At 39.6% G+C, this 17393-nt stretch overlaps 1 protein-coding gene across 2 annotated transcripts in view; it reads right to left on the reverse strand.

The window, feature by feature from the left end:
- Prex2 (phosphatidylinositol-3,4,5-trisphosphate dependent Rac exchange factor 2) overlaps nt 1-17393 on the reverse strand; it is a 276972-nt gene that overhangs the window by 166202 nt on the left and 93377 nt on the right. For both annotated transcript variants that reach the window (XM_060385865.1, XM_021653961.2), the window contains 3 exons: nt 7317-7466; nt 4574-4718; nt 2307-2407 (listed from right to left, as the gene is read on the reverse strand). In XM_060385865.1, coding sequence (XP_060241848.1) covers nt 2307-2407; nt 4574-4718; nt 7317-7466 — 396 coding nt within the window. The remainder of the gene's footprint in view (nt 1-2306; nt 2408-4573; nt 4719-7316; nt 7467-17393) is intronic.

Here is a 17393-nt window from a genome sequence, read left to right on the forward strand (position 1 = left end):
GTGCTACAAAGAGCTATATTTTCATGACTGCGAAGAAAACTGTAATCTTTATGCTGGGAATGTTGAAAAGAGAGAATATGCTGTCAAAAGGAACAACATTTGGTGAATCCAGACATATATCCAAGGATTTATTAATAAGCACAGACATGGTATACACACACACACACACACAAGTCTAGGTCGCTGGCAAAGCGAACACATAGTGTTCCCACCGCATATAGAACCTATAGAGGTGAGGGAAAATGTGAAATAATTGGGAAATGCTGGGTTTCATGCACCATCACCCTGTTCATTATGTACCTTGTCATGCAACTTCAATGTTAATAATAATCGTGTTTAACGACAAGCTTAAGGGTGTTTTTAACTTGATTAACGGCACTCAGAAGCTTATACAGCCAACTTTAGCACATTGCGGGATGTACCAGATGAGGAGAGTTCTGAAATATCACACAAGTATTTCTTCTTTGTGTAGTAGTTAGAGAAGACAAATATTAACACTGGGTCACAGAGAGAGCATATGCTGTCCCAATCTAGGAGTCTACAGGAAGGCGACGTGTTACCCCAGAAGAGGTCAATAATCTGTGCTACATGAATAACAGTAACAACAGTCTCAGTCTCTCGGACTCTCTCTCTCTCTCTCTCACAGATGGCTTATTCAACTTTAAGAATTCTGTTTTACACCGTTCAACTTGGAAGTATACACTCAGCACTACAGCATCTAGTTTCTACCTTTTCATCTGAATGGAATTCCGCCATAGGGCTCCTCACATCCAGTTTGGGAGAATTAGAAACATTTTTAAAAGATTTCTTTCATAAAAAATGTTAGATTTTTGTGGGATTGGGAGGGAATGAGGTAAGGGGCTATAGCTGGGATACAAATTAAAATAAACTGTAATTAATATAAAAAGATAAAAATTTAATTAAAAAATGTTACATTTTAAATCTAACTTTATAGTTGATCAGATCCTGACTACAGTGTAATAAGCCTAGGCCCCTGAATTTAAACAGTAAATAACTGAAGGATACTGATAGACAGTTCTCTAGGCTATATTTCTCAGTAAAAAGAATGAACCAGGCTATAAATATAATTGTTCAAAACAATTTTTAATTCTTCCAACTTAAATATTTGAAGAATTCTTGCACTTCAGGTTTGAAAATAATTTTTAATAAAAATGCATTTAAATTTTTTTATTTTAAAACTCTATATTGAGCCAAGAAGTTGGCTCAGAGGAAAAAGGTACCTGCTGGCAAGACCAAAACCCTGAGCTCAATCCCTGGAGCTCAAAAGGAGGAAGGAGGGAACTGACTCCCAAAAGGTGTCATCTATCCTCTAAATGCATGCTGAGGCACGCAGATGCACAAAATAACTAGATATGAAAATGCTTTTAAAAGAGACTGTGTTACAGATTCAATGGGTACCTGTAGCCAGCATAAACTGACTAGCACAGACATGCTTCCATTCTTTTATTTGCGTTCATTTGATTTGTCAATCTTTTTTAAAATCTTTTGACAACTTCAAATAGACATATATTTAGGTAAAATCAACTCTATTCCTCCCCGCCCCCCAATATTTCTTCACATTTCTGCATGTTGCTCCAAAGAATCCTTTTTCTGTCACCCCTAGGTCGGGCTCAGTCTTCCTGCAGGCCTGGGCGCTGCAGCCTTTGACCACTGCGGACCTGCAGTACTGCAGTCGTCATGATCTGAGAGAAACCAAGTTCTGGCCATGGCTTCAAGCATCAGATTCTGACCTTCAGCACACAGCCAGTGGGCCATCCTGCTGATATGAGGTGTCTTCCCACCTTTGCCACCACAAGCCCCTCTCAGGATACGGGCCAATGGAGCCCTCACTGCAGCCACATGAGAGTCTACTGCGGTTCCTCAAGTGGCCGCCATGGACATTCCTCCTACTATAACCGAGTGTCTCAACTCCTTAGAAATGAAGCCCCTTCTGCTGTTTTGAGTTCTGTTCATCCTGCAATGCCCATCACCAATGGCATTGCCCCCATGGGGCAATCTTCAGACTCTAGTCAGAGCTAGGCATCTCTCCTTTCACAATCTGCTACTTATTTGTATCCTGGCTCTTGCCTAGTGCAGTGGCTGTTCATTTTAAAGAATGACAACTGTATAACCTTAAACCCATGATATACTGTTCTTTACATACTAGGTATTGAAAACACTGAAAGAGGTAACAAAGCCACAAAGTGGAAATTTTTTTGTAATTAAAACAGATGTGGGACTCAAACACAGGCCATTTGTGAATGCAAAAAAAAAAAAAAAAAAAAGTAAATTAATGAAATAATCACCATGGTGGATGATCCCATTATCTAACAAGGCTTGTCCAAGGTGAACTCCTTCTTCAGGCCTGTGAATCTCTCCAATTTCCAGCAGCCATGACACAAACTCACTGCAAGAGAAAGACAACTGAAAGGATAAGATCTGTGCTGTGTGGTCCACATAGTATGAAAGGAATCGTAAGTACAAAAAGCACCATTTTCCAGACATCACCCAGAAGTTTTTCATATGTACTAGGCTCACAACCACAAAGTTCGAATCTGTTTTAAGAATCCAAACATGCTGAGCCTCTCCTACACACTGTGCCCACTAAATAATTGCACTTAGGGAGGCTCCTCTTTCCCAAAGAGAGTATTTGAGTATAGATTTATTTAAAAGATGACACTCCCCCCCCAAAAGCAGATAGTCATGGGTATCACTGAGATACATACTCCATAAATACAGACATTTTTGCAAATAACATGTTGTCATGCTTATGTTTTAAAACATTAACACTTGAACATTTACATAAACTGATGAATGTGATTCAGAACCATTTTTATTATTTGCACACAGGGCAAAGAACTGAAGCCATGGCCATTACCAAAAACATTCTGATCCATTGATCCCACAGGTAACAACCCCTCAGATCAACTAATCATGAGACACAAAACTGTCCAAGGACGTTGTTTAGCTTAAGAAATACATGCTAAGGCAGGAAAATGGAAAAGGGCTTTCCACTTTTTAATTAAAGAATCAAATAAAAGAATGCCAACGTGTAAGAAAAAATAAAAAAATAAAAATAATTTAAGAAAATAAAAGAGAAAGGTTTAAGAACATAAGATACCATGTAATGATTACAATCGTGGGCCCTGAAATATAACACTATAAAGTCAAGCCCTGTTGCTTTGGCATCGGGGGAGCACATTGGAACTATTAATATCATGGTGCTGCTGTAGGATTGCTTAGGGTGAGGGATATCAGCAGAGGGCCTGGCACTCAATGGCTCTGACAAAGGCCGGAAGGTTGAACTGGAAAATATGAAGCTAAAGCATAAGTCTTCACTTTCACTCTGCTTTTGCTTACTTCACTAAATGTCAAATTGAGATGAGAAAAGGAGCTGATTTAAACACTGATGTGATATGGTGATATTTTTTTTTTAATGTGGGAGAGAGACCAGAAAGAAATTCTCAAATGGCTTTATCAATAACGAAAAGACCTTCTATGGCTCCGTGGCATGCTGATAAAAGCTGCTGAGAGGCCTTAACTTGCAGTGACTCTTTTGGAAGTGGGTGTACCACCTTAGGGACCCATCAAATTATCACAAGATAGGCCATCTTTGTGGTGCACATTGGGTCTTCCATGTCAAGGTGGTTATCCCTTTTACTAGCTGTTATTTAAGGGGTGTAGATGGAGCACCTTTCTAATGTCTTCACGAATGGTGTGATCCTGCTGTAAGGACCACTCCCTCTTGATAAGAGAGCCAATGCTGGCTTTCAGTCTGAGGTTTCCTGACTTACAGTTCAGATGCAGCCATACGCATACAATATCCTGGTTAAAAGATATCCTGGTGGGCACAGATCCATCAACTTCATGGATCAAAGGGAAATAGAAACTTAACTGTTCCAGGCCATTATTTTAAACAATGGTGGCATCTGATATTTGATATATAATTCCAGGGCACTTCTGAAGACTGACTTCAGCATTCTCTAACTACATGAATGTGTCAAGTTCCCTGATCCATAGTTCCTGCCTCTCTAATTAACTCCAGAGGCATTAAACTCTTAAGCATGGATTACTGAATTCAAAACTACATACAGAAAGAAGCCATTCTAGAGCCTGGCCTAAGGAGACCCCAGTGAAGCAGCGCCCTATCTCATTCAGGGAATCTCATGTACCTAAATGACATACGGTCTCTCTTTTCGGCCCCTCACATGACAACCAACTAGACTCTTCATCTGCACCCTTTTGTCTTGACTCTGGTTGTATGAATTCTGACTAAACAAGACTTTAGAGTATTTCCTCTCAGCTCTCCAATATCCCTCCACTTTACGGATTCATGCCCAACTCTTGAGTCTCAGCTCTGATTCACCCCGACAACACGGCGTATCAGTAATTGTGGAGATCAAAAACGGTTGGTTCAAGGGGCCGGCCATGACCCTGAATCTTTGTCCATTACCTCATCTCCCTATTGTTCAGAAAATGTGGATTACAAGTAAGAATTCAAAAAGGCTTAGGATAATAACATTTAAACACAAATCATATGATATAGATGATGCTCCCAAGAACCCACGCTTACCTTCCCAGGAAGCATTTAGGGAATGTAGTCAGTTTCCTTTTTCTGTCTTTGATCAGATTTCCCTGTTTGCACATCATTTTATACAGTTTCTCACCCTGCTCAGAGATCATTACCCAGGTGTCTTGTTCCATTCCTAATTTCAAACCTATCAAAAATAACATAATAGGCATGTTGTTAACTTTCCTTATCTGCTCTCTCACACCCTCATTTAGCAAGCCCTCATTGCCGTATCTACCATCACAGTGGCTGTAGGTTTGAGCTCGGTCTTTAAGTAATTCATAGCATCCTAGTGAGACTGAGTCCATATCCCCATGGCACAAGGTACTTCTGTGCAGCGGGGGAGGGGCACTTGAGATTAGCATAACTGGGCTTGAGGTTCAGAGTAGAGGGGGAACCACATTGCAGTGAAGGCTCTTTCAGCGTATCTCTCCTCTTTGTGAGAAACATCATGAAACTGTTCACGAGAAGACCACGTTTAAATGTAGAATCGTGAAACCTCACTTATAAGAAAGAAATTTTTACAAGAGCTACTGAAGCTGAGCCATCTAAGACACGGAGTCCTGGGGTTTAGATGAGAATACCTGTGCTCTGGTAGGTTTGGTAGTGTCCTTGAGGGGTTAAATCACTTCATTCCTTGGGTACTGGGGAGATGTGGACATATTTGAATGAGCCAGTGAGAAAGGCAGGTACTATGGAAAGAAAGTTGCACCACTCTATATGTAGCTTAGGGGATGGAGCATGGAACAAAGTAAGGAGGGAAAGTTTCAAAAGTGAAAAACACTCAGAAGAAAGCTGAGAAAATTCAAGCAAGTCTGAGCCCCTGAAAACAAGAAAGGAGCATAAAATGAAGAAGTTGTTGAGAAATAGCCAGGAGGTGGTATAGCTGGGGCACAGAAGTGTCTGGTTACCTATGAAGAAAGAGGGGAACTAGGGATGCCTTCCAGGTTTCAAAAGTATAAAGGAAGTGGGGTTGCTTTTCAAGCAAACTGCAGAGTAGAAAGAACCTCTGTAAGTGTGGAGCATAAGCAACAGAACCAAAATATCTGGGCCCAGGAGTATTTTCTGAGACTGATACTCTAACCAAGGACCATGTATGGAGATAACCTAGAACCCCTGCACAGATGTAGCCCATGGCAGTTCAGTGTCCAAGTGGGTTCCCTAGTGAGGGGAACAGGGACTGTCTCTGATATGAAATCAGTGGCTGGCTCTTTGATCAACTCCCCCTGAGGAGGAAGCAGCCTTAACAGGCAACAGAGAAAGACAATGCAGCCACTCCTGATGAGTTCTGATAGGCTAGGGTCAGAGGTAAGGAGGACCTCCCCTATCAATGGACTAGGGGAGGGGCATGAGAGGAGAAGAGGGAAGGGGGTGAGATTGGGAGGGAACGAGGGAGGGGGCTAGAGCTGGGATACAAAGTGAATAAATTGTAATCAATAAAAAAATAAATGATGTGTTTTTTGTTGTTGTTGTTGTTTTGGGTTTTTTTTTGTTTTTGTTTTTGTTTTTTTTTACGGAAAAAGTTCTATCAATGTCAGGTAAAGTCCAGGGATCAGCACAGCATGTGAGTAAGAAGCCCAAGATGGAAGAGAATGCTGGGCACAAAGAAGTACACAAGCATTGGAACAGAAGTCACTCTAATGAGAAAGGATGAGCCAAGCAAAGAATATAGCTAGAGGAAGCCCAAGTCAAAGCTGAAATCCTGGGAACATTCAGTGGATGGGAGTAGGAGGAAATGTAGCAGAGGTGGAAATTCCCAGACCCTGGAAAAGAGGGGCTGGGAGGTATTCTAAAACTCTGTTGCCAATGAGGTGTTTGATTTTGAAGTCTCTGGGAGAGCAATCAACAGCGTCATGCTTCCTAGGAATCCAAGGTTGATTAAAAAAATATTTTTCTTCTTCTGAGTTGAATTATAGAAATCCATATAACTCACAGTATTAATATAGCATATATAACAAAATACTACAATTAATAATCATGTAATCACATTACCAAATATGTTGTAAGAATATTTTATGCATTTTCCAATAATAAACCTTTCATGATACTAAGTTCATTTTATCTTTCTAATGCTTCTTGGAAACAAATTTTAGGCTTCAGAGACAGATGTACACAATTAACTACTTCAGAGACAAACTGTACACAATGAACTACTTACTGCCAGAACAAAGACATTTGAAAATCTTTCTGAAACCATGGAGCAAGTTTTAAACAGGATTTCACATAGAGACAAGCTACTTATTGGTGACATTGTATTGTATTCAATGACATTCAAATAATATTAAAGTCAGTATGTGTATGTACAAAGTGCCTTAATCTGAATTAGGAAGTTAACCTCTGTGGTCTAGGAATTTTCAATATGCTATAAAAACATAGATAGAGAACAATCCTTGGAGGTCCCATGATATTGCAATGCACTGTAGGACTGATAATCTATCTCTCAAAGGAAGACTGCGACCCTGTTTCAGAGGTGGGAAGAGTAATGTGCAAAAACAATGTAAAATCAGCCTTCAAATCTGAACTAATTTGAAAGCAACAGAAAGAAAAGGCATTGTGAGACAGACATACTTTCTTAATATTCCCAACTATATGCAAGGTCTTACTTCCATTTTAATGTGGCAATTACAGTGCATAGGAAATCAAAGTGACATCATGAATCAACACATGCCCTCATAATTTTTTCCATTATCTTCTTTCATGCTAAGAATTTTTACAAAGCACAATAACTCGTACTTTCTGCACCCACCTTTCCGGCGTTCTCTTTCTTTCAAAATAGCTTCAAACCATTCGTGCTTTTCTTCAGGGCTTTTGGCCATGCAGACAAACCATTTATTCTTTGCTGTGTTGTGGATCTTCCACCCATTCAGAACAATATGCCCACTGCTGTGAAAGTCAGCTGAAAAGTAACAAGAGCAGTAACTAAAGAGAAATATTATTAAACAGTGTGAACACCTAATTCATGATGCATGATACTCATATAACACATATGAAAATGAAGGAAGTATTTACATGGTAGTTATATTTAGTGCTCAGTAATATTAAGTAGTCCAACTTTATGTCAATATTTTGTGTGACAACCATTAGAAATAATTCGTAGGCAATTTCCTCAATCTATCATATATTATTACATGGGTGATTTTTTGTTAGCCAATTCTGACAGACTTCAGAGAAAATGTTTAAGGAAACCCCAAAATGTCTACCAAGTTAGGGGTGACAGATTGCTCCAGAAAAAATACAAAAAAGAAGATTCACGTAGTTATTCGATTTATAAAATCAGTCAACAAAATATTCAACCACAGAAGGTACAGATCTATAGGGACCAATTGCAAACTCTTAATGATTTTCAAAGATTACTGGGAGATATTAACTGGCTGAGGCCTACAACTGGATTGAGTACTTACATGAGTTAAGTAATTTGTTTCAAACATTACAGGGAGATAAAAAGTCAAACAGTCTAAGATGTCTAACAGCTGAATCAGAAAAATAGTTAACTCTTGTAGAACAAATATTGCAAGATGGATCAAATTGATCCTAAACTTGATTGATTTTGGTCATATATTATACAAAATAAGCAGTTGTTTCTCATTTACTTTAAAACACAACACTATGTCAATAGCTATATAACCATAGCGTATCCATATTAGAAAACTTATCCACAAAGGTCATTCTCACTAAAACCAAGGAAAGGGTCAAGAGGACCTTCTCCTCAGTGGGTTTTGTTTGGTCTTGATTTGCTCTGTTGCTATGATCCAACCTGGGGCCTCTCCAGTGCTAAGTATGCATTCTGTCACTGACCCCAAGCCTCTCTGTCCTATTTAAGAACTTAAAATATCTTTTAAAAGAAGTAACAATTAGGTAGTGAACACAGAATTTTGGAAGAGTCAATGGGCCAAGATGTGCAAAGGAGAATGGAATTCAAACTCCCACTCATATTAACTGTGAAATGTTCAAGATCAAAAATCCAATGTATCTGATTTCTTGTAATAGTCAAGGGTCAAATCCAAACAAGTCATTAATGGCTTTGAAGCCATGTGATCTGGGAGTCCCTTACATTAGTTCAGCACACTTCTGCTGAAGGCAATGAAGTTCTCCCAAAACTCACCCGTAAAACCTCAGTGGATACACTGGCAACCTTTTATAACATCTGCATTTTAGCAAGATGGACAATACCCAAGCCCTGTATACACATGCCACAAGAGAGGGAACCGCCAAAACATTTGTCCAAAACATGAAATATTAAAAGTGGTATGTCCATAATGCATTCAGTCCTTGTTCTAGTGATTAGTGAACATAGCAATTCTAAAAGAAAATATGTCCATTCTATAACTCAGTCCTATGAATTTTTAATGTAAATAAAATCAGTTTTGAAATAAATCTTTGATTTTATCAAATAATGCAAAAAAAAAAATTGGGCATCCAACACAACACAGTACATTACTTAGGACAAAAGTGAAAGAAAAAAAGTTCAAATATCCCTCTAAAACTCTAAAACGTTGCTCATCTCTTAACTTTTTGAATAGTAAAATTTCCTTACATAACATAATAAAAATTAAGTATATCAGAAAAGATTGTGCTTTTTGCACTCTAGTTACATAGCAAATTTATGAAATTTTAATTTAGAATGTATTTGGGGGCACTGAGAGGGTTCAGAAGGTAAAACATCTTTGCTTTGGAAGCCTGAGTTCCTGAGTTGGGTCCTCAGAACCCAAAGAATGGAAGAGCTGACTTCTGAGAGTTGTTCTCTGAACTCCACATTACACCTTTACTCACAGTCATAGCATACACGTGTAATAATAATAACAATAACATAAACATAGAATGTATTCTATCCAGCAGGCACAAAATACTTTTTTACAGAAAATGCAAATTATTTATTTATTTATTTATTTTAATATTATATTTCTTTTTTACAATTTATTCATTTTATATCGTGATTGAAGCCACCTCTCTCAACTCCTCCCAGTCCCACCCTCCCTTCCTTTTTCCACCTAACCCCTTCTCCTAGTCCACTGAAAGGGGGAGTTCTCATCCCCTGCTCCTAGCTTATCAAGTCTCATCAGGACTGCCTGGATCCTCTTCCTCTGTGGCCTGGCAAAGCTCCTTCGCCAGGGGCAAGCGATCAAAGAACAGGGACAAAGGTCATGACAGAGGTAGCCCCTGCTTCCTTTATTTGGGGACCCACATGGAGACTGAGCTGTCTAAGGGCTACAACTGAGCAGGGATCTAGGTCCTCCCCATGCATGGTCCTTGGTTGGTGCATCAGAATCCCCTGGGCTCAGATTCTTTAGCTTTGTTGCTCTCCTTGTGGAGCTCCTGTGTCCTCTTTGTCTTTCTGTCGCCCTCTTCTTCCTTAAGACTCCCTGCACTCTGCCCAAAGTTTGACTGTGAGTCTTAGCATTTGCGTGGATCCCCTGTTGGGTGGATCCTTTCAGAGGACCCTCTATAGTAGGCTCCCATCCTGTTTCCTCTCTTCCTCTATTTCTGATTTCTATCCTGTTTGCCATTCTGAATGAGATTTAAGCATCCTCCCTAGAGTCCTTCTTGTTGTTTAGCTTCTTTAGGTCTGTAGATTTTAATAGGGTTATCATATACTTTAAAAAAAAAAAGTAAAACACAGTATAGTGTGTTGAATGTAAAGCACCTGTTGCAATTTCTAACCTGTGCCAGAGTATTTTGGATGGATAGTTTGGACAGATATAGACCCTCCTTAATCCAAGGTTATTCGGTAATTCTGCATAGTAGGAAATAAAACATATCTAAATACATTTAAATGTTTAACTATGAATATGAAAATTATTGAGAATTCTCAATCAGTAATTCTTCTTATTGTGTTTCTTTTAAGGTAATCAATGTCAATAAATTTAACTCAATAGTTTAGTGTAGTTAAAGTCACACACAAGGACTCTTCCCTTTAGCAAATCATTTTGAGTGAGCTAACTCAGAAGCAGTGGAAAGACACTCTTGGTATCTACTCAGTTATAAGCAGATATTTGCCGTATAGTATATGATAACCTTATTAAAATATACAAAATATTTTTGCTCAGGTACCTATTCAATTAGCACTTAAAAAACTACTGAAAACTCAGCATTTGACAAGAAAATAGAAAAAGTTGACTAACATTAATACTTCTATTTGAGTGAAAATGAATTCATGGTTATAAGTTTGCACTTTTAATATTTTAAAAAGACATAAAAGAAAATATTTTAAAATTTCACTTAACAAGTCTAAATGTTTCTATAATTCAAGTAGAACAAAATTTTTCCAATTTAATTTTCCATCAGAAGTTCCAGGCAGGCTTCAAAACTTTATCTCAACTCATTCAGTTTTGATCAGGATAAAGTATAGCTGCTGAGTTGGCTTGGATAATTGCAGATAAGCCTGATACCTTTTCCATTCGTCATCCTACCAGCATCCTAAGATGGAGAGTACTTGGCAGCGGATATAATCGGTCTGGCCCTGAACTTTCAGGGCCATAGCTTCTCATTTAAAATCTGAGCTCACTGCAATGAAATGAAGGTTCCATGATGGGAATGACCAGGGAAAAAAGAAGGAAGAAAGTTGATGCGGCAGCCCACAGGGCTTGCTGAAGGAAGAAACAGCAGCTGAAATCAGTCCCCGCACACTGACGTTTCAAGGCTGTGGCAGCTTCTACTTCCCTGTCAGCTTCCCAGAGCATGGACACTACAGCATCACAGCCCCCACTCTCTACCAAACAGCATACTCTGCAATGACTTAGCGCTGAAATCTGGGCTCGAACCTTATCTTCTGAATATCGATGCCACTTATTGCTTGTCATCAAGATCTTGTTCTGATTTTTATTAGTTTTGATGGAACTCATAATTTCTCTTCTCTTGTATGAGCATACATTAAAAACCCTTCCCCAGCATAACCTGTTCCCTGTTCTCCATTTTGAAATTAGAACCTTTACATGCTGCTCTAATTCAGAAGTCCATTCCAAATTCCACTGTGTCTTACTTAACAGGTGTGCTACTTATCTCATTTAAATATTTTAAAATTGGTAAATCATTATTTAATCTATTTGGGGGAAATAATATATTTCCCTTCTGTTTTATGACCATCTTTTTAAAATTATTGTTAGGTGTTTCCAAAATTGACCTGTAGGATAAGTTATATCCATAACAAGTTTCATGTCACAATGTCTAAAATTTTGTTGAATTTCAATGGATATATATGTTGAAGCACCATCAGCCCCAATTTGCAAGGGCATCTCCAAAACATTCACCATCTCTAACAAATGTTCTCCAGAATTTAAGGCAAAAGCCCACTGGGATTCTGAATATGAATCTATGGCATGGTGCATGTATTTCAGCTCTCCAAACTCTAAAATGGAGCACATGAGCCACTCTATGACCTTGTTCCAAGACAACACTAAACAGGACCATCATTTCTGCTTTAGCATATAGACCGTCATCTAGTAAATGAACCTGAAGAATACACATATAACATCCAGTCTGAACAAGCTGGCCCGTAGCTGAAGACTTTCTCTTCAGCATTTCAGTGGGCTGCTTTCAAGCCCCTGTGGACTTTTCTCATCTGGAACATCTCTTTTAGTGTTATTGTAAGTACCAGATTGGATTGTTCTGAAGGCTCTCTATTTTGATTCAAAGATTCCCCCAACAGCTCTGTTCTATGGTCTTTAATTTAGAAATCTATTTTATCAGTCTCTTCTTTCTCCAAGTCTGTTTTATCCTGATCTTTCCCAAAGAGGATATACAAAACTGAAATATCCGTTAAAAAAAAAAATTGTATGCTAAGAGAAAAAAACCTCAAATGGTACCCAGAAGCTTTGTGTCACTGTGTCTTCCTCCATTTTCAACACAGAAAATTACCTTTTTTAATCTTAAAACCTTTCCCTGAGGACTTTACTTTCTTAGACCCAGCTTTCATTGCTTACCCAGACCTTAACAGTTCAGATGCCTGAGGCTTCTCTGTCTGTCTCTGGCTCCTGCTTCCAGGGAGAGGTATCTTTTTTCTGCCTCTCTCACTGGATCCTGACCACTTCCTCACTCTGGGAAGTTACTGGCTCCACAAACGTTTGCTCCTCAAACCAGTAAGAACCCCTTCTCAATGGGATTTTGCTTCTTGCCTTGGCTAGCAAAGTCTGGCCTTAAGAAGCTTGCTTGTTAAAGAGCCACTTTTTTTTCTAACTAAAGAAACTGCGTCTCTGAGGTTTGTATGCAACAGTTTTTGTTTTTCTGCAGCCTGTTGGAGGCCTTGCAAGGTGTCTGTCTAATCAGGAATCTGTGAGCTCCTAATTTAGGAACTTCCTTTGCTTTGTTTTTAAGGACAGAACTAAAAAACTGCTCTATAGTTTTATTTTCCATATAAGTTCTTGCTAGATTAATATAAATTCTGCCTCATGTTGGTACGCCATTTGTTGTCATTTATTAATATTTAATATTGGTGTATCTTTCAGTTAAACAGTGGCTATTCCTAATCCAGCTGTATACCCAAATCACCATACAGAGACTAGGATCTACTTAATTAAACCTTAATCACTCCATCCTAAACCTCCAAGCCTGCATAGCTTCCTCCCATTCAGACTTTCCAACATTATACTTGCTTTTAGTTATATCTTAGGTCCAGTTTATCTCTCCTCATGGTTCCAAGTCCTCTCCTGCTGATCTCTGCTCTCCTCTTCCACTTACTTCCTTCTCCTCCCCTCTGGATCAGCATGTCCCACCCTATTGCTCAGCATTGGCTGGTTGTTTAATCGATAATTACAGAGAACAAATGGTGGCATGTTTACAAAAGCTTGAGACAGTTGATGCTTAGAATAAACACCACAATGCAATGGGATTGAAACCAGATAATGGGGTAGAGAAATCAGCATTTCATTAAGCAAGGGTAAATGGTATACATTCCACAAGAACATTATACCAACACATCATCCTGGCACAGGTGGCAGAAGAGGCCACTCACATCAACAAGGCCTGTGGTGGCAGCCCAGACCAGGATCATCCACATGAACCTCTGCCTTCAACATGGCCTGGGGCAGTAGACCACAAATAGCAACACAGCCTCCAGAGGCAGCACAGACCATAGAGGTCTTCTGCGAAGGCTCAATCCAGAAAATAAACTGTCCTTTATCTCAGACCTCCGTTGTCGCTCAGAACCAGGGTGATCGCATGGCTGGTGTCTAACTGTGGAAGTTAGATACTGGTGTCTAACACATGGAAGGTCTAACTATGTTTTCTTTCTTTTTTTTTTTTTTTCAATGCAGTTTATTCAGGAACCTTGAACAATCATCTGACCCTGGGGAAAGCCAGCCCACAGCTTAAATAGCCTCTGGGTATCCAACCCCGGCATGCCACGTGGGCAATGCAGATAGGTCCACATACATAGAAGCAAGCCAGATCCTCAGCCTTAGCCAAATGTGGAATTGTTCATGACAGAGAGCACTCACCATAGGGAAGGTGGAAGGCGGAAACCAGCTCCATCTTTAAGGCACAGCATTCCGCAGCTCTCTACAGTTCCCCCTTTTTGTTTTAGACGCATCAGGCAAGAGTAGAGGTCTGATCTCTGATATTAGAAATAAATTGGGACTTTGTACCGATGTTCATTTAGGTGTCATCCACCCAAAGAGCATCAGACCAGTCTGATACCTTTTCCTCAGAGGCGGGACCTGGGGTATCAACCAGCATGCAATCAGACATGCTCTTCTCTGGGTCCAAAGCGGCTGACCCTGAGTGCAGTGCTTAGCCTCGCATCCTCAAATGCTGATTTCAGTGCCTTGAGATCTGTTTACCCCTGCCATGGGCATCGTTATGAATGCTGAACTCCTGTAACCATGTGAGGAATGTTCCCCAATTATCCACAATTGGCTACAGAAAGATGCTGAAGCCTATGATTGGGCAGAAGAGAGGGAAGTGGAGTTTGAGGTTGTTGGGGCTTGGGCTCAAGAGAAGAGAGGAGAGGAAGGTGGAAGAACAGCAGAAGGAGAGGAAGCCAGAGAGAGGGGAGTAGAGAGAAGGTAGATGGTGATGATCATGTGGCTACAGGAACAGACTGATGGATGGGCAGAGGCCACGCTGGGAGTCATCAGACTGGCAAGCGATTGATTTTTCCATGGGTTTTAGAGGTACTAGGATTAGAGCAGTTCAGAATCCGTGCTGCATAGCGCTCACGAAAAATAAATCGTAGTCTCTCTGTGTCAGTCACTGGTTACCAGCTGGTTAAAGGAAACTAACACCGTAATTAATTTACTGTATTGAAAAATAAAGAAAGACGAAATTATCTTTCTGCAGGCTGAGTCTGCACAAGCTCCAGGCTGCTGCACACCATCCTGTCGGCCCTACTCAGCATGTTTCCCCATCCACCACAGCCTTCTCTCACACCTGTCACGGCAGGCCCTCTCCCGTTCCACCTCTCCGCATCGCACACGCACAGCTCCACTCCTCCATCTTTCCCACCTCACCATCACACGTTCATTTGCCACGGAGGCACTAGAAACCGCAGCATGTCACAAGGTGTGTTCTTCTGCCCAGACAGCTTTACACGCAAACATTCATCACAATGGTTGACCTGGTTCGACTTTTCTGGTCTCCAACAGGTGATAAATACTGGACCATTGCAGAGATTAGCCTCGGACGTCCTGCTGTTGCCGAGAGTGAGGGTGATGTCACAGCTCGGCAGGGCATGGGGATGGGGGGTGGCAGGTTTCCTGTGAGCTCCTGGCTGCTGCACACCTTCCTGTCAGTACAGGGGTCCCGTCAGGCACCATCTTTGCACTTGCAGCCTGCTGGCTGAAATGCTGTGACCGGGTGTAGACATGTCATCCTCCACGGTGCCAGCCTCTGTTCTACCCTCTTTCCTTCCAATTTCATGAGTCTGCTTTTTCAAAGCATCTTCCCATAGACCTGTCTTTTTGTTTTTACAACCAATTTCTTCTTTTAGTTCTCTTTTGAAGTTAGCATTACAAATTACGGCTTATATCATGCACTACCACGTATCATATACATCGTTCTAATTCATGTTTCTCCCATGTTGCTGGTAAAACTGGGACTTGTGGTCATTCTTTCAGTCATTTGAGAAACCATCATAATGGCTGTTTTGTTAATAGTGAATAGGAGTTCCTCCTTACACACATCCTCATGAGCTTTTGCTGTCATTTATCATCTTGACAATAGCCATTCTGATTGGGTTGAAGTGTTGAGTGATTTTAAGTATTTGCTAGCCATATCCATCTATTCTTTTGAGAACTATCTGTGCCATTCATTGTTCCATATATTGAGTGGATGATTTGGAGATGTTTTGGTGCCCACTTTTTTCTTGATATAATCCTGTTTGATGAAGTTAGCAAACACTTTCCTCCCAGTTTGTAGGATATCTCTTTAGAAGCCTTTTTATTTCTTGTTATCCCATTTGTCAATTCCTGGAATCATGTCCTCAGCTAAGAAGCATTTTTAGAAAGTCCTTGTCTATGGGCTTTCCCATAGCAGATTTCAAGTTTCAGCTTTTAACATTAAAATCTTTGATCCATTTTTCAAGTAAGGTGAGAGACAAGAGTTCTAATTGCCCAACTTCTACACTTGGCAATCTGGTTCTCCCTGCACCATTAGGATATGATAGGGCTTCAGCTGGTTCTGTAGATTACTTTCAAGAACACACCAATTTCACTAGTACTTCTGCCTATGCAGATATATGAACATAAAAAGTCCTTCCATCCTCTAGCATTTTTCCGTTTCTTTTTTCAATGTCTTAAAGCTTTTGGTAGCTTTAGTTCCAGGTATTTTGTGAAGAGTGAGATTCTTCCATCATTTCATATTTTTGTTACATAACAAAGTTGTCAGCATCGCTCTGCTAATTCTCACCCCACTACTTTGCTGAAGCCTTCTCAGCATAAGCAATTAAAAAAAAAAAAAAAACAAAAAAGCTCTCTGGTAAAGTCTAGTGCCTCTTAAGGGTCTTTTATTCACAGGATCACTACATGTACAGCAGGGACATCTGAACATCTGATTATTCCTTATTTGTATCTCTTTTTTTAATTCTTTCTCTCTTTTTTATTCTCCTAGAAAAGACTTTGAGCACTGTACTGTTAAGAGTAGAAAGAATTGGAACTCCTGTCTCCCACACACTAGAGAGGATTGGCTCAGCTTTTCCCTATTATTATTATTATTATTATTATTATTATTATTATTATCATTATATTAGCTGCAGGTCTGTCATACACAACATCTATTATGTTGAGTTTTGTTGCTTCTATTCCCAGTTTCCTCTGTGTTTTTAATCATGAAGGATGCTCTGGTACCCTTGCTTCTGGTACCCTATCTCTAAGTTCCTGCCTTGAATTATGATCCCCACTTCCTTCAATGATGAAATAAATCCTTTCCACCCCAGGTTGCTTTTAGTCCATGTTTTATCACAGCAGCAGAGAAGCTAGCTAGGACACAATGGGTGTCCATCCATAGATGAACGGACAAAGCAAATACATTGTATACATAGTATAGTATTATCTATTTAGCCCTGAGAAGGGGTTCCTGTCATTTAGAATGATAAGAAATCCTCAATCCCACTGCTGTGCTGGATACTAAGAGGCTTGACTCTACTTAGGGGAAAATTTAGCATCTATTAATCTATTTTATGTACTTTTGCCATTTTCCTAACACAGCATTAAAATTATAATGAAAATCATTGGAGAAAAATAGGATTCAACTTACAAACCCTTAGCTTTAAATATATATCCTTTTTTTTTTTTCAAGTGGTAAAAGAAAAAATGTATTTTAACTTTGTTCAACTTAATGGTTGTGACTAATCTTATTTTCTTAAGCCTGTTTGTAAAGGTCAATTTTTCAAAACACT

Source organism: Meriones unguiculatus, chromosome 6 (assembly GCF_030254825.1).
Source record: "Meriones unguiculatus strain TT.TT164.6M chromosome 6, Bangor_MerUng_6.1, whole genome shotgun sequence".
Classification (NCBI taxonomy): Eukaryota; Metazoa; Chordata; class Mammalia; order Rodentia; family Muridae; genus Meriones; species Meriones unguiculatus.